Source organism: Dipodomys merriami, unplaced genomic scaffold (assembly GCF_024711535.1).
Source record: "Dipodomys merriami isolate MVZ:Mamm:240054 unplaced genomic scaffold, mDipMer1.0.p SCAF_42, whole genome shotgun sequence".
Taxonomy (NCBI): domain Eukaryota; kingdom Metazoa; phylum Chordata; class Mammalia; order Rodentia; family Heteromyidae; genus Dipodomys; species Dipodomys merriami.
In genome coordinates, this window is record NW_027205826.1 from 3423214 (window position 1) to 3446674 (window position 23461).

General features: G+C 46.5%; 1 protein-coding gene across 1 annotated transcript in view; it reads right to left on the reverse strand.

Annotated features, from left to right (window-relative positions):
• Positions 1 to 3013: 3013 nt before the first annotated feature.
• Positions 3014 to 23461, reverse strand: part of Ern1 (endoplasmic reticulum to nucleus signaling 1) — a 98799-nt gene continuing 78351 nt past the window's right edge. The window contains exons 11-22 of the mRNA XM_069993081.1: positions 22964 to 23082; positions 19445 to 19636; positions 17736 to 18003; positions 16859 to 16949; positions 16454 to 16643; positions 14891 to 14990; positions 14413 to 14612; positions 11601 to 11748; positions 10921 to 11048; positions 8884 to 9007; positions 8318 to 8385; positions 3014 to 7332 (exon numbers count right to left, since the gene is read on the reverse strand). Coding sequence (XP_069849182.1) covers positions 7120 to 7332; positions 8318 to 8385; positions 8884 to 9007; positions 10921 to 11048; positions 11601 to 11748; positions 14413 to 14612; positions 14891 to 14990; positions 16454 to 16643; positions 16859 to 16949; positions 17736 to 18003; positions 19445 to 19636; positions 22964 to 23082 — 1841 coding nt within the window. The 3' untranslated portion in view covers positions 3014 to 7119. The remainder of the gene's footprint in view (positions 7333 to 8317; positions 8386 to 8883; positions 9008 to 10920; positions 11049 to 11600; positions 11749 to 14412; positions 14613 to 14890; positions 14991 to 16453; positions 16644 to 16858; positions 16950 to 17735; positions 18004 to 19444; positions 19637 to 22963; positions 23083 to 23461) is intronic.

The window sequence follows — 23461 nt, forward strand, 5'->3', positions numbered from 1 at the left end:
CCAGCCCCTGGCAGATCAGATATTTTTAGTTTGTCTCAAAGATTGCATATTTTAATAGCTGTATACTATTTGTAGAGGTGCATATACAGAAGCTCTCCAAGTAATTCCAACATGTATGACGTTGACAACATTGTGGGAAATCAGAAAGCCCCAAAGGTATGGTCTGGTTTGGTGAATTCGGGGTCAGAAATGGTCTGTTGTAGGCAAAGAACAGGGGTCTGTCATGAAGAGACTCAAAATCACGACCACCCAAAATGAGAATGAAGGAGGAAAAGGTTGGGAGTGGGGGCTCCTCTTTGGAAATAGTCCTCCTTTTGGACTGTAGGTAGAATCACACTCTACAAGGATGCTGAAGCTGTGCACAGCTCCGGTATTGTATGTGTAGCTTAGAATACCACACTGCTCCCTCACTTCCTGGGGCATCATTTGGGACAACCCTCCTCTAGAAATCACCTCCTCAACTCTGTGGGCGGATCACAGCCCTGTGTCTGTTTTTCCTTTCTTTGTCTGCTAGGTGCCTGGCAGATTTCTTTAAACTGTCAACAACATGCTAAGCAAATCGTTATCAAACTGAGGTGAGCACCTTAGTTTTATGACAGATGTGTTTTCCAGCAAGAAGTCTTAGACTTGAACATACGAGCATGGATGGTTGGAAGTCTTGCTAAAACAGAATTTCAGGCTGGGCACAGTGGTTCACACCTGTAATCCTAGCTACGTGGAAAGCTAAACACTCAAGAACAAAGTTGGGAGGTTGCTGCAGTGGTTGCCTACACACGCACCTGTGTGTTTTGTGTTGTGCCCAAGAACACACAAGTAAATATTCTGACTTCATGGCTCCAAGATCATTCCCACTGTTACGTGTTAATCCTCAAATGAGAAAAGTTTGTGAATATTACATAAGACTATGAGTTAATGAAGGAATTAATTGGATAAAACCTGTCCCTTTGGTCTTCTGTAGTCCAGATCCTAGTTTTTATCTCTGAAGTCCCAGATGGGAGAAGAATCAGCATCCAGGCTGATCTAGAGCCCAGAACAGGGACCAGATGTGGGCGCCCTCTGGTGTTAGAAGTGAACAAGTATCCTGTCACAGTAGAATAAAAGGCAATGTGGCCAACATTCCTTTATGACCAAAGGTAACTTTAGAAAGGGTTGAGATGCTGACACTGTTTTTAAGGGGGCTGCGTTATGTGAATTTATCCATAAACATGTCAGGTGAAAGCTGAGAGGAGAGCCTAGGAGGTCTTTGCCAAGGGTGATGCCTTTTTTGTTTTGAAGGCAGTGGGTATTAACCACTAGCTGCCCCCTTTGTGGAATGGGAGAAAATAAAATCCAGATGTTTAACTAGGCATTCAGATTGTGAAATGAGCTATGTCTTTAGAAGATACCAATAGCCCCACAGAGAGCAAACGCAAACATCTATGCAAGTTAAAAATTAATATGACCAGGGGAGCGCTAAATTATACTTTGCACGCACAGCAATTGGGTATATTTAGAACATCCTGAGAAAGCGCATTAGGAAACCATAAACCAAGTTGAGTGTCCCTTACCTTAAGATGACAGATGTTCTCTGTTCTTGTATTTTCTAGTATTTCTTTACTGGACTCTTCTGCTTTCAGATAAGTAATATTTGCATTGGGCATCCTTTCGGGGCTTTTATTGTCTGTTCTTAAGTTTGCCTTAAGAGATTTCATTAGCTATTCCTTGCTTGTATTCTCTGTGCTCTTCCCGAACTACTGTCTTCTCCTAAGCCAGACCTCAGTCTGTTATTCCAGTATCATCAGGCTGTGGTGTAGGCTTATGGCTGAACTTCTGGTCACTCATGTACTCCTCAGATATCCATCCAGTCTTCCATTGAACATATAACACTGGTCTTTCTTTTTTGGGGGGAGGGGGAGGGGAGTGGTAGTAGGTCATAGGGCTTGAACTCTGGGCCTGGGCGCTGTCCCTCAGCTCTTCAGCTTAAGGATGGCGCTCTACCACTTGAGCCACAGCGCTACTTCTGGTTTTCTAGTGGTTTATTGGAGATAAGAGTCTCACCAACTTTCCTGCCTGGGCTGGCTTTGAACCGCGATCCTCAGATCTCAGTCTCCTAAATGAATAAGATTATAGGCATGAGCCACTGTTGCCCAGGTTTCTAATTTGATTTCAAGAGTGTGGCTTTAACAATATTGTAATGTTTTCCTCTGGAGTCCTAGTGTAGGTCCCTTGTGATGTCCATATCCCAGCGTTGCCCTTTCTCAAGGGCATGGAGACTGGCTGTACCAGTGCTGCAGATGGGATCCTCAGAAAGGGGGATTCTGGCTGCTGCCTCTGCCCATGTGGATTTAGGGCTAGAGCTGCTTGGCCAGAACCCTGCATTATGCTTAGTGAGCATGGGTGAGCACGGGCATGCTCCTGGGTGGAAACTTCACTGGCTTCCACTCCTGCTGTGGGGAAGGAAGGAAGGCCTCAGGATCTTTCTATAGCATCAGCTATCAGGTGTTCTGAGGTTGGTGGGTTTTCGGTCCTCTTTGTGAGAAGCTGTCCTGTTGCAGGAATTCAGAGACTGGCCCGACTCCTGCAGTCAGGCTGCAGCAGCTTGGAGCAGGGGAGGAAGCATGCTGGGAGACCGCTCCCTCCTCAGCATGTGACACTCCTGGCTGTCTCGCAGGCTTTCCCACCTCCCTGGCACTTTTTTGGCCTGCTACCTCACTGGTTCTTTACCTCTCGCAACATCTTGAACTCTGCTTCAGAGTCTTGTTCTCAGCAAGGTGGCAGGTGAGTCCCGACTGGTCACGTCTGGGAATTCAGCTCCCCCCATAATACTTCTGGGAACTTCCTGCAATATTCCAAGGAAAGGTTTTTCCTACAAATAGTGCTGAGCGAGGATGCTCCAGCCCCTCAATCCTGCCGTGAACACCAGGACCTTCTTCTCTGAGCGGCTCAGGTTGCATGAACCCTGTGTGCCCAGGACACAATGGGACCAGACTTTTGCTTGTGAGTGACACTTGAGTCTTTAAGAAGACAAACTGACTCCAAATCTAAAACTACTTTTATTTGTACTTGGCTCAACAATAAGTCGCCATCACTGATCAGCAGAATTATAAAACTGTACAGGAGGTACAAAAATAGGCTGTTTAGCTTCGATAATGACCTCTTATCATCAAGCATTAAAAATACACATAAAAAGTTGTACAATCTGGCAGTTTACAAAATAGAAAGCTAAAAAGGATTTTAGGTTCCATAAAGAGGATTATATCTCATGATCAACATTTACCAATTAACTGTTCATACAGAAGACAATGGCACAGGATTTCAAAATGAAAAAAAAAAAAAAAAATCACCCAAAATGAACATTTTACCCCGACCAAATTATTCACCCTTTAAGGATAAGAATACTTACTGCAAAGCAGAAGGATACAGTATAACTTTTCTTTTTCCAGTTTTAAAATGGTCAGGGATGTTGTCCAAAATAGATCTGATATGCTTTCAGCAAGTGCAATTGTAACTGGTTATACTTCAGAGTAAAAATTAAATAAATATAAATAGGTTCAATAAATAGATCATTGCAAAAGAACACTACACAAGGCAGACAGGTGAGAACGGTGCGTGCAGACTGTGATGCGGAGGTGAGTGGGGAGTCCCCCTCCCTGTCACAGCTTCAGGGACACAAGGAAGGAAGGAACACTGTACCCACCAAGCCCACAGCGCACAGGACAGCGAGCCCACGGGGACGTCGGCTGGCAGTATGGTTAAGGCTGCTCCAGGGAGACCCATAGCAGATGTGCCCTTTGTGGCTTTCCAATGAATATACGAAAGACTTAAAAGTGCCTAACAAACCAGACTTATTCATGAGAAATCATTATTTCACAAGGAAGAAAAGAGTGGACACCTTGCACTAGAGGTTAATTGGCTCGCCCAACCCTGAAATTTGGGATCCCCACACAGAATGAGGACTTTCTTCCGCGCAAGGCCAGATGCAGGCCAGCGATGAACACCACTGCTCCCCGATGTGGAAGGGCAGGAAAGAAGGGCTGGGAAACAAAGAAGTGCAATTTCAAGGAATGCCAAGAGCAGAGAGCAGGGCTAATGGGGAAACGTCAAGTGGCTCTTTCCAGGGCTGCTGGCTCCTCCAATGCAGAACAAAGACAATGAATGGGAAGCAGACAAATGAAGATCCAGCGACTAGGTGGGGCGGAGCCATCAGGAAAACACATGTGGCCAAAGTCCTATCCCTGAAAAGAGAGTGACCATCTCTAAAGCAGGCGAAGAAAGAACTGCCAATGATCACTCGCAAAGCCTCTTCACTAGTCAGGTCAACTCTGATGAGGAACTAACTTATCTTCAAAGCTGGTAAAAGGAAAGCAGCAGCTGGACCCACTAGTCCTGGGACCTCCAACATGATCCTGGGCTGTGACTGATCAGTGGTCTCAGGGGAAAGAGCCTAGGACAACCGCTTCACTGACTTTTTAGGGTTGCCTCTGCAGTGTGGGCTCACGTTCAGCCAAGGGATGGTCTAGTGACATACCAGGTGACACCAGTGTTCCCAAAAGTGCAAATGCTTTGGTGCCAATGACATGTGGAACTTTTAAATATAAATGGAAGATTTAAGAAGCAACAAGAAAAAAAGTTCATGCCAGAGAAAGGTTCAACACAAGACTTAAGCAAGTTACTGTGTCCTTTGATTCTTGAAGGAGGTCATTCAGTTCTGTCTTTGAGATGAAGACGGTACACTTCTAAAAGGTAAACAGCCTGCCAAGAATAATAAGAGCCCTGTAACTTGAGCTAATGACACCAAATGCTGAAGAGCTGTTCAGGCTTGAAGAAAGTCCCCTCCTCCTTAGGAACCAAACACAAGGGGCAACCAAGCTTTCAGAGACTGGAATACACCAGATGACGCCCAAGATGTTTTCATCAAAAGTGCCCCGAGACCTCTTTAGATGACCTGGGTCCCTCAGAGTAAAGGAGAGGACAGACACAAGGTGGCCTGAATGGAGCCAATGGGGTCTCAGACACGGGCAGCACTAGGGCAGAAAAGGGGCAAGCCCCACACTACACCTTTCCCCAGCTATTTGGGTTTTCTTTAGGGCCCTGATACTCATTTGCTGCCGGCTCTCTCATGAGAAGGTTTATGACAGCAGAAGTTTCTTTTGTCTCGTTCACCCATTTCCCTAGCGTCCACAGCCTGCCCAGCTCGACAGAGTAAATGCTCAAACAAAACACAATGAATAAAAGATTTTACAAAATTGAAGTCCTTAGAAATTAACTGGTAAGTGGAAAAGGCATTTGAGAAAAAGCTGTCTCCTAGCAACCTGGGTTCAAACACTGAGGACCTCTAGAAACCAACTGGGCCTTCCTCAAGAGGAAAAACAGCCACAAGAACAGGGGCGTGGCAGTCCCGTGGCGGTCCTGTTAGGTCCAGCCTGGCACCCGCCCTATCTCCTCACACTTTCTCTTGTACTGTCACTTCTTGAGTCCACTGGTGAAGTGCGAAGGTAGGAGATGCCCAGGGAGCCAATGATGGGGCCAAGGTTCCACAGATGGGGTCACTGCTGAGTTTCAAAGACATAGGGTCCTGTTCAGAAGAAAGGCCACTCTGGCCACTTTGGCCATTTTGAAAGCATAAAGAATTGAATTCTAGAGGCAGAATAGGCTTTGGATAAGTGGCCCTGATGCACACATATCCAGAAGACCTCTCACAGGAAGAGGCAGCGAGGACTTCTGTCCCTGTGAAAGCTGGTAATGCTGCTTTCTCCAGGAAACTAGTAGAACCTCAGCTCACCAGCAGTGCCCCTGCGCTGGCTGCAGAAATTCACAGGGTGATTCCTCCCAAAGACTTGAGACTTCACTGCGCTCTACCCTCTAACCCCTCACGAAGGAGACACAGGAAAAGTTCTCACTGAAAATAAAGTTAAAAATGGTATTAATTTTAGAGAAAACAGGAAGTGATCATGTAAGGAACGTCACTTTGACATGAATACGTTTACATGGTGTTGCTAGAATGCTTTAGTTTCAGCATTAGAGAGAGTTCTCCATGGAACACTCTTAAGGGGATGGCAGTTTTTGGTACCATATAGAATAGAAGGTAATAGAGCTTGCATTTCTTCTTCACAAGTAAGCATCAAGTTTAGCTCACTTAGGCTAATGGAGCTTTCTATAGTAAGATTAAAATACAGTCATTAAAACTTGCCAGGAGAACCATCAAATCTGGCTCAGCAAGCCGGGGGTGACCCTGGCCTTGGATCTCTGTGCCGGGTTCTGACTCACTGTGTGTCCTCATCTGTTGGCCTCTGGGACAGAGGGACCTTACAAGTCACTCTCTGGCTCAGAGCTTTCTCTGCGTGGCTGGGAGGCTCCCTTTGGGCTGCTCCCATTTGGTCTTGAGGCCTGTCCCTGTCTGTGAACTCTTCACCTCTGGCCCAAACGGCCGAGGACACAATCTACCACAGGTCATGGCTGTGCTGGGCCAGCACCGCCTCCAGAACAGAGTGTTCTCTTTGTCTTCCAGAGAGCTACAGATGCACTTCAGGGGTCTGAGTGCATTGCTGACCAGTCCCTAACTTCACGCCCGATGGTCACGGCTTTGCTGCCTGAAGCAACACTGGCTACCAGTAATCTGGAGTCTAAGGGCCTCTTTACGATCAATGAGGCGCCTCCTGTGCCCAGGGCAATACTTGTGAATGACCTCTTCCATGCCCCATACCTCTCAAGCCCATTTCCAGCAGAAGCGCTTACTGCATCCCAACACACAGGCAAGCCTTAGGGTTCCCTTACTCCCTTCCAGAAAGGCCTCCACACTGCTGTCAGACAGAAATTTTAAAAAGAAATGTCGGTTGACACGAGTTCATCCAGCAGAAGGTCAATGGTGCTCCTCTTGCAGCCTCTGGGATGGACCCTCCTTTGCAGACATCCTGCCTAGAAAGCTTTCAGGGCCAGCCTCTTCCCAGCTCCCTGTAGAGGAGGGGCCGCCTCTTCCACTTCCTGAGGTCAGCATTAGCCTCCGCTGGCTGCACAGTGGCAGCTCAAGGCACTTGGTTTGGGAAGCCTGGTCTCCCTGCTAAGCCTGGAGGTGCAGAGGTCTGGACTGCAGAGACCAGGCCCAGAGTCTAGCTGCGGCCATCAGATGGAGGGGCTGTCTGCTCAAAGGGTGTCTGTAGTCACTGGGGGCTGGGGCTCCGGGGGCTCGTGGAAGTAGTAGGGCTGGAAGAGTCTCTCGTGGCTGCACAGCTCCATGGCCTGGTAGGTATGTGAGAGGAGGTGGGGGAAGCGTGATGTGAAGTAGCGAACAAATTCTTCGGGGAGGGAGCCCAGAGTCTCCCGCACCTCCACAGGGAGTTCCCGGTAGTGGTGCTTCTGCAAATGGGCAGACACACGGAGGATTAGCGGCTGGAAGGCACAATATAGCTGAAAAGAGGTTTAGGCACCTAGCCATTCATCCATCCATCCATTCATCCATTCATCTATCCATCCATCCATCTATCTATCCATCCATCCATCCATCCCGATCATCCTGCCTGCTTCCCCTCTTCAGGAAGAGGCTCAAAGCAAGCAGGGCCAGCCTAGAAGAACTGAAGATTCACTATTAGAGTATCCGTCTGACAGAGGTGCACAGGCCTCCTGTGACGGTCAGGACCAAGAGGGTCCTGATGGATACAAATGGAATAAACTCATGTGGAACTGAAATATCTGTCCAAGTGGGCTTGGAGACCACTTTGGTGTCGCCCTGTTTGAAGGCCGCTTAGTGACAGGATGACAATCAAGATCCCTTATTCAATAACCTTCCTTCCTGGCCCAGGGAGGAAGGGGCCTAGAGGTTCCTTCCTGTTAGACTGTGTTTATACAGAGTTGTATAAACTTTTAAAAGTTAGCACAGGGGCTGGAAAGTGGCTCAGTGGTACAGCGCTTGCCTTGCATGCATGAGGCCCTGGGTTCGATTCCTCAGCACCACATAAGCAAAAAGAAAAAAGCCGGAAGTGGTGCTGTGGCTCAAGTGGTAGAGTGCTAGCCTTGAGCTGAAGAGCTGAGGGACAGCACCCAGGCCCAGAGTTCAGGCCCCACGACAGGACCCCAAAAAAACCGCAAAAAACAAAACAAACAAACAAAAAGTTAGCACAGACAGACCATGAAGGATACAGGCTCTAAGAGGCTATACCCCAGAGATTAATTCTGCACCTCCATAACTTCTCCACAGAGAAAACCTGTGAGGGAAGAAATAGCCTCCAACTTGTCAAGTCCAGCCGTGACCATCTGGCCTCTCAGAGAAAAGAATACACAGGAATAGAAACGCATAGGTGTGTCTGTTGTTGCCACCTCCCCTGCAGGACCCATAACCCTGTACCTTATTTCTCATGGCTCGGAGGAGATCTCTGACAGAGCCACCTTTGTAGGTTCTGAACTTACGCAGATCTAGACAAACATGAAAGATGGAAATGGTTAAGCAAGTAACTTTTTAAAAGAAAACACTCCCTAGGGTCCTGGGAACTCAGCCACTAGACTGAGATACTACATCCTATCATCCTTGGGTTCATGGGAGTGAGTGGCATCCCATGGGCCTGAGAGTGATGATCACCTGAAGTCCACCTAGGTTCCACTCGGGTCAGAAGAGAACCCCTACACCATCACACTGTCATTGGCCTGTTACTCTAAGTAACACATATCAAAGACCCATCAGTGTAACCAAACCCTAGAGGATAACCCAAGAAAGAAGCAGGGGGGACCCCCCTGCACCAAAAATCACAACCCTACCCTCAGAACAAAATAAAAACAAATTGGCTTGAAAAAAAAAAAAGAAGAAGCAGGGTGGGGAACACCAAAAGCCCGGAGTGGCCCTACTCATGCCCATGCTAACTTCATAGGAATGGCTGGTGCTTCTGAAGTGCTGCTTCCCGGGCTGCACATCGTTACCTGTCTGGAGGGGGACGGTGATGTTCTCCCGCCAGTCCATCTTCACCACGGCTCTCCCGCCTCTCTCTAACTGCCTCACTATTGGGCCATCCAGGGATTCCTTTTCTATTCGGTCACTCACGTCCTGTAAAGGAAACAAGCACAGATGCTGGACAGTGTGACATGGGAAGCTGGAGAGTGTCCACCTGCACAGAATGGTCACTGCCATGTGGGTGCAGCCTGCCTCAGACCTGGGCAGCGAGCACCTGAGACCTGCCACCCTAATCCACTGATTTCTCCCCTGTGAGGCTGAGGCCTGTGGAGACCCTCTCCACCACAGAGGAGGTGTCTCAGAGGCACGCTTGTACTCAGATCATGAAGGCATCTCTGGAATTTCATATATGTACATATGTGCCACACTTACAGAATTGTAAGTGTGATCAATATTTGTGAACCAAAATGCACAAAGGAAAATAAAACTCAAGTTATCCTGTGCTTTGTCCACAGAATATACTCAAGTCCTAACTGGTGGGGGTCATGATCACATCTCCCTCAAACATTAGAAATGCCATGAAGTTGAGACTTCTTTTCCATGAAATTCTGTGGTGAGAGTACAAGATCTGGTGGCCCCACCTGTGTTTGCTTTAGGTAAGACGAGAGGATCAGAAGGCACCCTGAGTACTGGCTCCTCTGAGCCCTGCGAATAATAAAACAGGTCACACTTGGGGGATCAGGGAGTGATAAATGTTCTCCTCTCCGCATGCTGAGCAGCCTTCAAAAGGCCATGGTTTGGGTCAAGTCCTAATTTGAACTTCTAGAGAAAATGCTTGAACGATTGCATTATCTCCTTGGGCATATCAAAGACACTTGTTTTTGAATCTTCAAAGCAGTTCTAGTTATTCAGCATGGATGGAAGCCAGCTGTTTGTGAGGCATACAACTTAGACATCCATGGTGGGATAAACATTCTTTTGTGCATGTTTGTTTCTGTTCGTTTTCTTGAGCAGAGGGATCAGTCCTGATCTACACATACCCACCGCTCTCTGGAATATGGCATTGATCCTCTCTTCCCCTCCACTCAAACTGTTACTAAACACTTGCTGAGGGCCAGGCAGTGTTCTTCCTAGGTACTGGGGACAGAATAGTCACTCCTGCTCTCAAGGAACTTAAGTTCTGGGGTCTTCACTACAGCCAAGACCCTGATCGGACTCCAGAATAATATGTATCACTTCTTAATCATGATGCTTACCACATCACACCCTGCCACAAGCCTGCTCTTCAGAGTCATGTGCTGTATGGGAAATAGTCTGGTGAGCCAGGAGCTGGTAGCTCATGCCTGTAATCCTAGCTACTCAGGAAACTGAGATCTGAGGATCGTGGTTCCAAGCCAGCTTGGGCAGGAACGTCCATAAGAATCTTTTTTTTGTTGCTGTTTTTGTTGGTCGTGGGGCTTGAACTCTGGGCCTGGGTGCTGTCCCTGCGCTCTTTAGCTCAAGTTGAGCACTGTACCACTTGAGCCACAGCGCCACTTCCAGTTTTTTTCTAGTAGTTTATTGGAGATAAAAAGTCTCACGGCCTTTCCTGCCTGGGCTGGCTTTGAACGGTGATCCTCAGATCTCAGCCTTCTAAGTAGCTAGGATTATGGGTATGAGCCACCAGCACCTAGCATGAGACTCATCTCCAGTTAATCACCAGAAAACTGGAAGTGGTGCTGTGGCTCAAGTGGCAGAGAGCTAGCCTTTAAGCTGAAGAGCTCAGGGACAGTGCCCAGGCCCAAAGTTCTAAGACCCACGACTACCATCCAACAACAACAAAAAATGTCTGGTGAGTCCTCCTTAACTCACAGTACCTAAGACCAAGAACGTCTCCAGTAAGCTATCTGCAAATCACAAAGCATAAAACTGTCCAATCAACAAAGGAGTTCATGGTATTGGTTCCAAAATTTAACTTTGCAGCATCTACAAAGATGAGTCACTTGTTTTGTTCCTTGTCTTCTCTGTATTTTCAAACTCTGGGGGACATTAAGTGAAGATTTTGATGGAGAAACAGGTGCAGGTACCTGGAAGAACTGGAGCTGCTTTTCCAGGCTCCAGAAGAATGGGTGCTTTAGCACATGTTTCGCTGAGGGTCGCTGCTGGGGATCCATTGCGATCATTTTCTCTATCAACTCCCGTGCAATGACATCTTCTAAAATGGAGAATGTACACAAATGACTTGTTATTTAACAGAATGTTATGATGAAACAACAAAACCTCTCACTAAAGCATGCAGGATTCCACTCCAAAAACTCATCCCAATAAAACAATGTGGAACTCCCACCACCCCTGGGGCAACAAGGAGATAACTTACTGTGTGGCTTGAGAAAAGGAATGACTGAAAATACCTGATCCCGGTACTTTGAGACACTACTATGCCTCTAGGTGCTAGATGATGAGCTACTAAAATGATATGGATTGTACGGAGAGATATTCAAGATAAAAGTTGGAAAAAAAAAATAGGCCTTTTGCAAAGTATGTGTGATTTAATCTCCTTTTTTGGGGGAAACAGGATCTCAATAGGTAGCTTAGATCCCAACAGGTAGCTGTACCTGTCTCTCCAGGGCTGGGATTATAGGTGTGCATACTTCCATAAAAATGAGGTCGAGTCCAATGTGGTGCTATACTTCCTAAAGCCCAGGTGACCAGCTGGGGTGCAGGGCTTCTAGATGCAGTGGCAGTGCCAGCCCAGTCTTCCACTCACCATGCTTGTCTGGGTGGAAGCAGTCAAGGCTGCAGGCACCCAGGAGGATATTAGCCTGCCTCTGAAGGGACTTGCCGAAAGGGTGGCTGCCCTCTGAGATGACGTAGTAGAAGACACAGCCTGCCGAGAAGATGTCCACTGTGTAGGTCTAAAAAGAAATGCAGGATATAAAAGGCCTCGCACAGAGTTCTGGCTCCCTGGGGAAGGAAACAACACTGTTTCCACTGCAGGCCCTGAAAGCAAATGCATTAGTTGGCTGGTGGATGTAAAGGAGGCAGTGGCATCCTACTGTTGTGGTCACAGTCAAGGTCATGAGTTGCTGGCTCTGCCTCTTGTGAGCTGGAAGCCCCTGACTGCTCCGTGTCTTGGTGTCCTCACACGTGGATGAGGACAGCTGTAGTATTTAAGTGCACTGACTTCCCTGTTGTGCCCTGTTGCCTCTAATGCAGCAGGTAGGCAAACTTTGCCAATAAGGAAAGAAAACAGTTTGGTTCCAGGAAGAAACTGTCACATTTCCAGTGAAGTCACTTTTAACATTATCAAATGAGGTCTCTTGAAACCACGTATCCCATGAGACCACTGGAGATGAGTTGTATTTTAAGGAGACATACACCACTCCATTTCTCTCCTGCTACTTGAGATAAAACACTGGGGAAGAGGGATCTGAATATGGCTTAAGTGCCCGCTTCTAGGGTCACTTAGATTCTACAAGATGGCTTGTGACAGAAGGCCAGGGTTCATCATCTTCCATGTTAGAGAAAACATACGTTGAATAAGACATTACACATTCAGCTTTACAACAGCCTTGTAGGGTGAGCAGAACAAATGTCACATTCCAGTGGAGGACATGGATAGAAAAGTTCAAGAAAAAGCTCAGGGTAAGTGCTACCTAGTAACAATCCTCCAAAGCTCCACTTCTGGCTTTTTGGTGCTTTAGAGATGAGTCTCACGGACTTTCTTACCTGGGATGGCTTCACACCACAATGCTCAGACCTCAACCTCCTCAGTAGCTAGGATTATAGGCATGAGCCACTGGTGCCCGGCCACCCAGTGTGCTTTCTTATGGTTCTTTGTTGTATCTGACTTTTGTAATTAACTGACCAGTTGATGGGCTCCAGGGAACTGGCTAAGAAGATGCCTACTATGTCTGCTCTGCTCACACTGGCTGATCCACTCAGGTCTGAGCAGGAAAAGTACAAGGTGAATCTGTATCAACTTTTGCTAGAGAGCAAGATGCTCAAACAGAAGTGGGCTATAACAGATGCTGAAGTCAATTCGAAAGGGCTCCTGTTGACCAGATATGGAACAATTTTAGAATCAAAAAGAGAAAGGAAAGAGGAGGAGGAGGAGGAGGAAGGGAAAAGGAGGAAGAGGGGGAGGAGGAGGAGGAAGAAAAGGAGGAGGAGGAAGAGGAGGAGGAGGAAGAGGAGGAGAAAGAAGAGGAGGAGGAGGAGGAGGAGGAGAAAGAAGAGGAGGAAAGCAACCTGAGACAATAGTGATTATGAAAAAAAAAAAAGGATAGAGAAAAGGGGAATACAAATAAAGCTACTCTTGACCTGGCACCAGTGGCTCATGCCTGTAATCCTGGCTACTCAGAAAGCTGAGATGGTGAGGATCATGGTTTGAAGCCAACCTGAGGAGGAAAGTCAAACTGTGGCAAGTAGTAGAGCTTAAGGACAGTGCTCAGGCCATGGATTTCAAGGCTCCAGTACTGTCACCTCCCCCCCGCCCCCCAAAAAGTTATTCTTATAGAAGAATGTCAGCCAATGAATGTGAGAGGATGTCATGTGCATAGTGCTTCAGGCAAGGTTGGTCAACAGATGAAAGTGACTAGGAAGATGACTGTTATGCTGTGCCAGAGGATCACCTCACACATTACTTGCTAACAACAAAGGAGGAAATGCACCTTCTCAGTGGAGAGCCATTGACATAGGTGACCCAAGTTAGCATCAATACAGGGGAACAACAATGATGGTATTATCTGCCATCACATGCCTCCTGACGCAGTGACCTGCAATCTATTCTTGCCCCAAACATTTCACTTGAATCTAATCAACCTGTGTAAGAGACTTTCATCTGTGTGACCTAAGAGAAGCAATTTAAAGAAAGAAGGATGAAAGGTTGTAAAATAAAAAACACATATAAAAACAATGAAAATAGGACATTTGCTCATCTTGTGCAAGTCTCAGTTTCCCAAAATATAACAGAGTTATAAAAAGTGATTAAGTGCTGGGCGCTGGTGACTTACACTGTAATCCTAGCTACTCAGGAAGCTGGGATCTGAGGATCTCAGTTCAAAGCCAGCACAGGCACAAAAGTCCGTGAGACTTTTATCTCCAATAAACCACTAGAAAACTGGAAGTGGTGCTGTGGCTCAAGTGGTAGAGTGCTTGCCTTGAGCTGAAGAGCACAGGGACCCCAGCGCCCAAGCCCAGAATTCAAGCCTCATGACCAACAAAAAATAAAATAAAATAAAACAAAATAAAAAGTGACTAAGCTGGGTGCTGATGGTTCACGCCTGTAATCCTAGCTACCCAGGAGGCTAAGAGACTCTTATTTCCAATTAACCACTAGAAAACTGAAATGATACTATGGCTCAGAGTGGTACACTCAGGGACAGCACCCAGATCCTGAGTTCAAGCCCTACATAGGACAAGTGTTCACATTTGCCCATCATGTAAACAATATAAAGATTTCACATGCAGCAATTTGTTAAAGGAATGTCATTCTTCACTGACATGCCTTCACTCCTAAACTGCTGAGACACAACGGGCTGTTTTAAGGTTTTCTGAGGGCTGTGCCCAGAACTCACAGGGTTCTCCTTGCAGTCTTCACTCAGCATCTCAGGGGCAATCCAGCCTTCGGTGCCAGGTACCCCAGAACGGCGGCTGAAGCTGTGTCTGCCCACTGCCAGCTTCTTGCAAAGGCCAAAGTCGGAAATCATGGCCTTGATCCTGCCATGTGCATTGGGCATGGAGAGGAGAATGTTGTGGGGCTTCAGGTCTCTGTGAACTAAGAGAGAACTCCAGATTTGATCGTGCTTACCACAAGCGGCTCTGGCTCCCTACAAGGGGAAATGTCCTTGTCAGACCCCCAAATATACCTGCTTGCCCATTTCTAAAAGTTCTATTTTTTAGGTACTTTATTCCTCTTCAAATTCTTGTGTAAGTTATCAAGACACTACTCTCTACCCTCACACATCAGTGATGTAATGAAGAGCTTAATGAAAGGTGAAGTGTACCTACCTGTGCCGTTCCACCACCCCTTCCTAGCAAAGGGGAGCCTCTTACCAATGTTGAGGGAGTGGAGGTACGCCAGGCCTGAGGTGGTCTGCTGCAGCAAGGTGATGGGCTCTAGACCAAGGTGGGCAAAGTCCTTCTGTTCCACGTACTACAAGAGACATAGGGGCAAGGTCACAATAACAGACAGTTTGCAGGACTTCTTGGCCCGGGGGCTCACTTTCTTTTACTCCCCTTTTCTAACAATACTCTTTCTAATCTATATTTTCTTCATACATTTTTTGGGGGGTGTGTACTGGGGTTTGAATTCAAGGCTTCACATCTGTGAAGCATTCTACTACTTTAGCCATGCTCCTAGACCCCAAATTTGTATTTTCTAACAGACCTCCTATGGCCAATAGTCTGATTTAAACAAAAAGGGCTCCAATTTACTAATTTATAATGAGAAAGAAAAGAAGATTAGATGCTCAAGTTCACTGTGCACGTAGGTAAACACAGTGGAATCCAAATGATACAGTAGTATTTCAGGATGATCCTGGAAACAAAGCAAAAGCTTTTATGGCCTAGACTCAACCAGCAACATCCAAGCCTACCAGCCACAACTGACCACTTCCCAGAAGGCAAAGGGGCAGAGATGCCAGATGCAGCCCAAGACTGCTCTCACACAGACTATACTACTATAGCTGGGGAGAAAAAAAATGTTCTACTTTTGCTGGGTGCCAGTGGCTCATGCCTGTACTCCTAGCGACTCAGGAGGCTAAGATCTGAGGATCACAGTTTGAAGCCAGCCAGCAGAAAAGTCCCTATGACACTCTTTTCTCCAATTAACCACCGAAAAACTGGAAGTGGCACTGCGGCTTAAAGTGGTAGAACACTAGCCTTGACTGAAAGAGCTCAAGGGACAGAGCCCAGGCCCTGAGTTCAAGCCCCATGACCAAAAAAAAAGTTCTGCATTTGGTGCTGTTAAACGAGCATACGCATTTGTCAACATATATCAAACACATACATTTAAAATGAGTCCATTTGGGGCTGGGAAGGTGGCTCAGTGGTAGAGCGCTTGCCTTGCTGCATGAGGCCCTGGGTTCGATTCCCCAGCACCACATAAGCAAAAAGATAAAAATCCGGAAGTGGCACTGTGGCTCAAAGTGGTCCCAGGCCCAGAGTTCAGGCCCCATGACTGGACCCCCCCCAAAAAAAATAAATAAATAAAATAAAATGAGTCCATTTCAGTACACTATAAATCAATAGCCAATAAAATAAAATTTCAAAATAATAAATTGGCAAACTGTAAAATGATATCCCATTGGCAAGGGAAGGCAAGCTGCAGTGGCCACGGCAAAGCTGTCACCCATTTAAGCACCTGAAGGCCAGCCTTCAGGCTGCAGCTGAACTTTTCTACTTGGCTACCAGTCCTCTCAAGTCTGGTGGGAAGATGTGTCTTCCTCCCCGCCTCCCTAAGCAGTTCCTAACCCTGTGGGGAAAGATGGAGATGGCCAGGGTGGCTCTGGAAAGGTGTTCTGAAGGGAGATGCCATGTGATGGGGCAGAAGCCTATCATGAAGGCCTACAGCATGGAAGGAAGTCGGGGAATCCTTGGAAGTCACAGTGAACCCACCTCCTGCAGTGTGGCTGCGCACAGCTCGATGGCAATGTACTGGAACTGCCGGTCCCTCTCCGTGCAGAAGTAACGGATCACGTTTGGGTGCTCATCTGATTCTCGCAGCAGCTGGACCTCCCGGTCGGCGAAGCTGAAACACTCGGGGAGGATCCTCTTTACAGCCACATCACGGTTGTCAAACATGCCCCTGTGGGACCAGCAGCAGCAGCAGTTGAGTTTTGGTTAATGCAGGTCAGGCTTGTAGGAAAAAATGCCACCTGTGGACCCACAGTCCTCCCAGAGGTCCCGACAACCACCAGCAGCTCCGTCCTCCTAGAACATGGCTCCCTGGAGGTGAAATCCACCTACTCTAATCACGGTTTGAGCTGGTGGGGAGGGTATGGAGCTGGCTATTCTACTTACCGGTATACAATTGTGCCCTCGGCTCCATGACCCAGGACATCCTTGGGACAGAATGAAATTTTCCCCACAATCACCACACTGGTTTCCTCATCTGGAACAAAACAGGAAAAAGAAGACAGTCACCTGAGGAACTTCAAGACTTCAGCTTCTTGCCCTCTGATTAGAAGTTCGGTTTTAAAAGAAGACTCTACTAACCCAGATTCCTGATAGGCAAGAGCCAACTCAGCCCACTGCTCACTTATGGCTAGGACATTCGGCTTGTGCCTTTGTATTATATTGAGACTACATGTCTTAAAGCCTTCTCAAAGATAAGGATTCTCTCTAGAATCTGATATATTTATATTCATTTACATATAACTATTTAGTGGTTAATGAAAAGAGAAAGATACACCTCCAAGACCTGGAGCTGAAACATCCTGATGGTGGACATGTAATGAAGAGACTGGCCTACATCCACAGGCTTGTGTCAATCTCAGAATAAGGACCCTGACGACCAACTAAGATGACTCCCTGAGAGGAAACTGGGCTGCAGCTGCACTTTTCTACTTGGCCACCAATTCTTTCAAGTCTGGTGGGAAGATGTGTCTCTCCCCGTCCCCCTTCCCCCCACCCCCCAGTCAAAAGCAGTTCCTAACCCTGTGGGGGAAAGATGGAGATGGCCAAGGTGGCTCTGGAAAGGTGCTCTGAAGGGAGATGCCATGTGATGGGGCAGAAGCCTATCATGAAGGCCTACAGCATGGAAGGAAGTCGGGGAATCCTTGGAAGTCAGAGTGAATCCTTGGCAACAGCATTTCATCATCTCATGGAAGGACATGGTGCACTACAAGTTCTCAGGTGGTGTTCAAAGGAAAGAAGACAGAATGGCAAATGGCTTTACCCTCATCATCTTGCTCCAGGGAGAGGCTGGCACCGGCCTTGGAGGCAGAGCTGCTGGAGTGCATTGAGTGGTTGGAGGCTCTGGGGGATGGGCTGGAGCTGCTGGTTCCTGAGCTCTCTGAGTAGAGGCCAGATGTGTCTAGGAGCTCAGCGTCCTGTGTTGCATCTCCATGGTGGTGGAAAGGCAGCTGCTGCTGCTGTAGGAGCTGGATTTTCTCCAGTTCCTTCTGGAACTGCTGGTGTTGGAGCTGGTGCTGCTGATGCATGCTCTGGGAAGAGAAACCCGCCCACATCTGGGTAAGTATAGCTCTTTCTGTGGAGAAACAAGCTGCAGGAAAGGGGTGCCCCCCAGACAGAGGAGACATATGAACCACTCAAGACATAAGGAGACCAGAGAGAAGTCATAGGGAGGTGGAATCTGTTCAATGACTAGAGGGCTTTCTGCCAGTAAGAACTCCTGCTACCGAATCCCCAAACCTCCAACCCCAGAGCAGCCTGGTCAAGACTGCCTACCAAGGAAGGGACTGACATAGATGGAGGGTTGGGACAGATGAAGGGGAATCTATTTAATTTGAGAATGTTTTGACTTTTTATCAGTCTTGAGGTTGTTGCCAAAGTGATAGCAAACAGCAAGAATGATGACCAGATGGGTGGGAGGGCGGTGAAGAGGAGTAAGCCCTGCCTCTTGCTCCACCATGGCTGTGGACTTGATGGAGTTAGTGCACGGGAGGTCAGGCAGAGCCTGAACCACAGCGCCTGGCCAAGGCCCTGCTCCCTGAGTCTATCACCATGCTGCCCCAAATCCTCACTCCTCTTAAATATGCCGAAAGCTGTGCTCCATCACCATTAGAGGCAGCAGGGATTTGTGATTATTCCTGTCCAGGTGTGGGAGGTGGAGTGGGGTATAGCCAACAACCCAATGGAGAGTTTCTTAGCTTGTTTTCTCTGAACTGGAAAAAAAAAATTACCTATTAACTGAGGAAAGGCACTAGGAAAGGAAGGTACTTAGCTTCTCAGAGCCTAGTTACTTCTTTATTGACAGAGGATAAATAATAATGACCTCACAGAACTGAGTAAAGGAAAATAAAACAGGAAGCAATCACTTCCTCTACCACAGAACTTTTGTTTGCTTATTTCCAACTAGGAAGATGAAGGAATCATCGTACTTTATTTTGCTTTAGATGATCTAACAGGCAGTTTCAAAGAGAGGAGAGATTTTCATCTACTATCCTCAGTATTAAACAGGATACATAAATCAGTTTTGTAGCCCAATTCTTGTAAAAGACTCAGCTTTGGATATGAAATCTAACCTAATGTCTCTTTCATTTTTTTTTTTTTTTGCAGGTACTAGGACTTGAACTCAGGGCCTAGGTACTGTCCTTTAGCTTTTTGGCTCAAGGCTGGCACTCATACTGCTTGAGCCACAGCCTCATTTCCAACTTTCTGGTGGTCAATTGGAAAGAAGAGTCTCACATGTTTCTGCCTGGGCTGGCTTCAAACTTCAATCCTCAAATCTCAGCTTCCTGAGTAGCTGGAATTAGTTGGCATCAGCCAGAAGCACTTGGCTTACAATGTTTCTTGAAGATAAGCAAATTTTGACTTTTAAATGTGAAAAGCAATGTGTTGGCAGTTTTTGTGTGGCCCTCCCTGACAAATAGCAACAGGAGGAGGAGTGCTGGGATGTAGACAGGCTGGTAGGGCTGAATTTACCAGCGGGTAGGTGATGATGAAAGCCACCCAGCCCACCAGCAGGAAGGTGCTCAGGATGATGGTGGCCATGTCTTTGAGCATGGAGTCCACAGGAGCCTCAGGCTTGGCAGGAGCAGGAGCCAACTTTTCTTCTACATCCTGAGACATGGTAATTGGTGTGTTTTCTGAAGCCTGGTCAACCAGGTTAATAACCTTGAATAAGAGAGAGAGATACACACATACTACATCACTGTAAAACTTCTAGTTAGATACAGAGAGCTGAGTGACCAAGAGAGGTAATCTCTACTTACAATGTAAAAGTAGGCTAGAAGGGGCATTTTTTAAAATGCTGCAATATATATATTTTTAAGCCAATAAAAAGGTATATAATCAGTCAGAAGCTAATAAATAGTTCATGCCTGTAATCCTAGCTACTCAGGAGGCTGAGACCTGAGAATCATGATTCAAAGCCAGCCAAGGCAGGAATGTCTGTGAGACTTTTTTTTTTAATTGTGAAAATACCATATAGAGGGGCTACAATTACATGGGCAAGATAATGAGTATATTTCTTTCTTTTTTTTTTTTGTTTTTTTTTTTGGGTCCAGTCGTGGGGCCTGAACTCTGGGCCTGGGCGCTGTCCCTCAGCTCTTCAGCTCAAGGCTAACGCTCTACCACTTGAGCCACAGCACCACTTCTGGCTTTTTTCTTTTTTCTTATGTGGTACTGAGGAATCGAACCCAGGGCCTCAGGCATGCAAGGCAAGCGCTCTACCACTGAGCCACCTTCCCAGCCCCAATGAGTACATTTCTTATCAAGCACTGTTGCCTCCTCCTTTGTTTCCCCTTCCCATCTCCCACCCCCTGAGACTCAAGTCTGTGAAACTCTTGTCTCCAATTAACCACCAGAAAATTGTGGAAATTCCATCAGTAGAATTGTGACTCAAGGGCTGGGAAGGTGGCTCAGTGGTAGAGCACTTGCCTTGCATGCCTGAGGCCCTGGGTTCGATTCCTCAGCACCACATAAGCAAAAAGAAAAAAGCCAGAAGTGGCACTGTGGCTCAAGTGGTAGAGTGCTAGTGTTGAGCTGAAGAGCTGAGGGACAGCGCCCAGGCCCAGAGTTCAGCCCCACAACCAGACCCCAAAAAAAAATTAAAAGAAAAAAAGAGAATTGTGGCTCAAAGTGGTAGAGCACTAGCCTTGAGCTGAAAAGCTCAGAGACAGTACTCAGGCTCTGACTTCAAGTTCCACAATCAACAAAATATAAGAAATCAAAATAAAAAACAGATTTAAGAGCAATACACACGGAAATGCTTTGAGATCCTGATAATACTCTTGAAAATCTCAATGAAAGCAAAAATTTCCTTCTTTGACAATAGATTTGATATTTGGAGAAACTTTGAAAAAAGATTTCTTGCTCAAGTGAAGAATGCCAACTGTGGGCTGGGAAGGTGGCTCAGTGGTAGAGCACTTGCCTTGCATGCATGAGGCCCTGGGTTCGATTCCTCAGCCCACATAAGCAAAAAGAAAAAAGCCGGAAGTGGCGCTGTGGCTCAAGTCGTAGTGCTAGCCTTGAGCTGAAGAGCTGAGGGACAGTGCCTAGGCCCAAAGTTCAGGCCCCACGACCGGACCAAAAAGAAAAAAAAAAAAAAAAGAATGCCAACTGTGAGCAAGAAAGCCTAGCAAGACTGTTCAAGCCTGGGTAGTGACACAAAATAAATTAAAAAAACAAAAAAGGATAGTTACACACATGTTCAGGCACCCACCTAATAAACCTAATAAAGTAATGAAGCCACTCTTATGTTGCTTATAAACTTTCAGTGCAACTCCAAAACTAACATTGATTCAACAATTCTACTCCTCCTCCAAACTGTTTTGGAAAGTATCAGAAGACTTTCCTTTTTTGTTCATGTTGATTGTGGGGTTTGAACTCAAGGCCTGTTCCTGAGCTTTTGTGATTCCGGCTAGTGCTCTATCACTTTGAGCGACAGCTCTACTTCCAGTTTTTAGGTGGGTAATTAGAGATGAGAGTTTCACAGACTTTCCTGCCTGGGCTGGTGTCAAACCATAATCCTTAGGTCTCAGCCTCCTGATGAGTTAGGAGACAGGCGTCAGCCTATCTCTGTTAAAGAAATTTTTTAGTAAGAAACTCCGAATTGCCAGGTACTGGTAGCTGTAGGCCTAAGTCAGGAGGTTGAGAGCTGAGGATTGTGGTCGAAAGCCAGCCCAGGCATGAAAGTCTGTGAGACTCATTTCGATTAACCAACAGCAACAAAAAAAGTAAAAATGAAGCTGTGGCTCATGTGGAAAAATGCTAGCCTTGAAAGAAAAACAAAAGCCTCAGGGACAGTACCTAGGCCTTGAGTTCAAACCCCGTGACTAGCACCAAAATAATAATAACAGTAACAACAATAACAATAATAGACAAATTTGGAGCCAGTTTTATCCTCTGATCTCCTTAGTCTCTGCAGCCTCATGGAATGGCTTAGGAAAATCCCAAGATCTGTCCTCAAACATCTAGCATTTCAGATAAATTGTTACTGTTTGCCCAATGAAGTAACACACAGCTCCAGCCATACTAATTTATTTCCACATGTGCATGTCATTCGCCACCTCTCATGGGCCTCTGATGAAATCTCCCCTCTCAGCGGCACTCTGAGTCCTTCCAAACACAACAGCCCAGCTTCTCTCCTTCACGGTGTGCCATGATCTATGGGATATGATCTGTCTGGTAGATAGATGGTAGGTAGCTAAGGAATGTTTGCTGAGCATGTGACTAGGGACAACACAAGATATCTATTCATAAGCATCTCTTTAAGAGTCAGATGTACTTCAGGGTATTAAATCAATTTTTAAAAGATTCTTTGCTCTAGATCAGGTGGTTCAATATAAAAACCTGGACTTTAGCTACTCAGGGTATTGGATTAATGTCTTATTTTTCTTTATAGTTTTACTTTCTAAGTGCGCAGGAAGGAATAGGTATGACTAATTCTGAGCAATGTTGCTCAGATTGCTGTTATAGGAATCAGTATATTTCTCTAGCCTGGTTATCTCCAGATTGGAGAATAGGGCTCTGAATCCCTGGGACCCTTCCCATTTGCCCTCTTTGGCTTTAGGCCGAGGAATGTTATGAAAACCTTTAGTACTGTCCACATCCATGTGAGTGGTTCCAGTACTAAATTCCCCTCAAACTGCTCTAATTTGAGTTAGCCATCTGTCTCAGCTGAGCCCTGACACACAGCCAACACCTGATAGGAAGAGGCAGAGCTGGTAGCTGACTTCCTTACTCACTTCTTTTTTTTTTTTTGTCGGTCGTGGGGCTTGAACTCTGGGCCTGGGCGCTGTCCCTCAGCTCTTCAGCTCAAGGCGAGCGCTCTACCGCTTGAGCCACAGCGCCACTTCCGGTTTTCTAGTGGTTTTATTGGAGGTAAAGAGTCTCACGGACTTTCCTGCCTGGGCTGGCTTTGAACCGTGAACCTCAGATCTCAGCCTCCTGAGTAGCTAGGATTACAGGCATGAGCCACCGGCGCCCGGCCTTACTTACTTCTTCAAAGTTCTTTTTCTCCATATCAGCAGGAATCACATTTTCCCGATGTTTGGGTAGATTGTTAGGAAATCTCTCCAGCATCTTAGTAGATGCAGACAGTGGGGTTTCATGGTGTCCTGTGAAAGGAAACAAACCTTTAATGAGAAAAATTTCTCAAGTAGTAGTCACACTCAACACTACACTTGGGCAAGTTGCTACCCACTGAGGGGTCCTTTCCACAAGGAAACTTTCACATCCATAGAGGGAGAAAATGAGACGCAGTTACCACAAAATTCTCCATAAAACAGACATTTTATAACTTGATAGCAAAATATAGTATTCTGAGTCTGATAATGAGAACAAAGACACAAGTCTTTGCCATGAGTTGAGATCAGGATGTTTCAGATACAGTCCAAAGCAAGGTTCATATGAATGCATGTGTCCACTCATAGGTGAAGCTTGTGACACTTTATTCAAAGGCCAAGGAGTTCTCTTTCCAATGCTTTTCCAGTAACA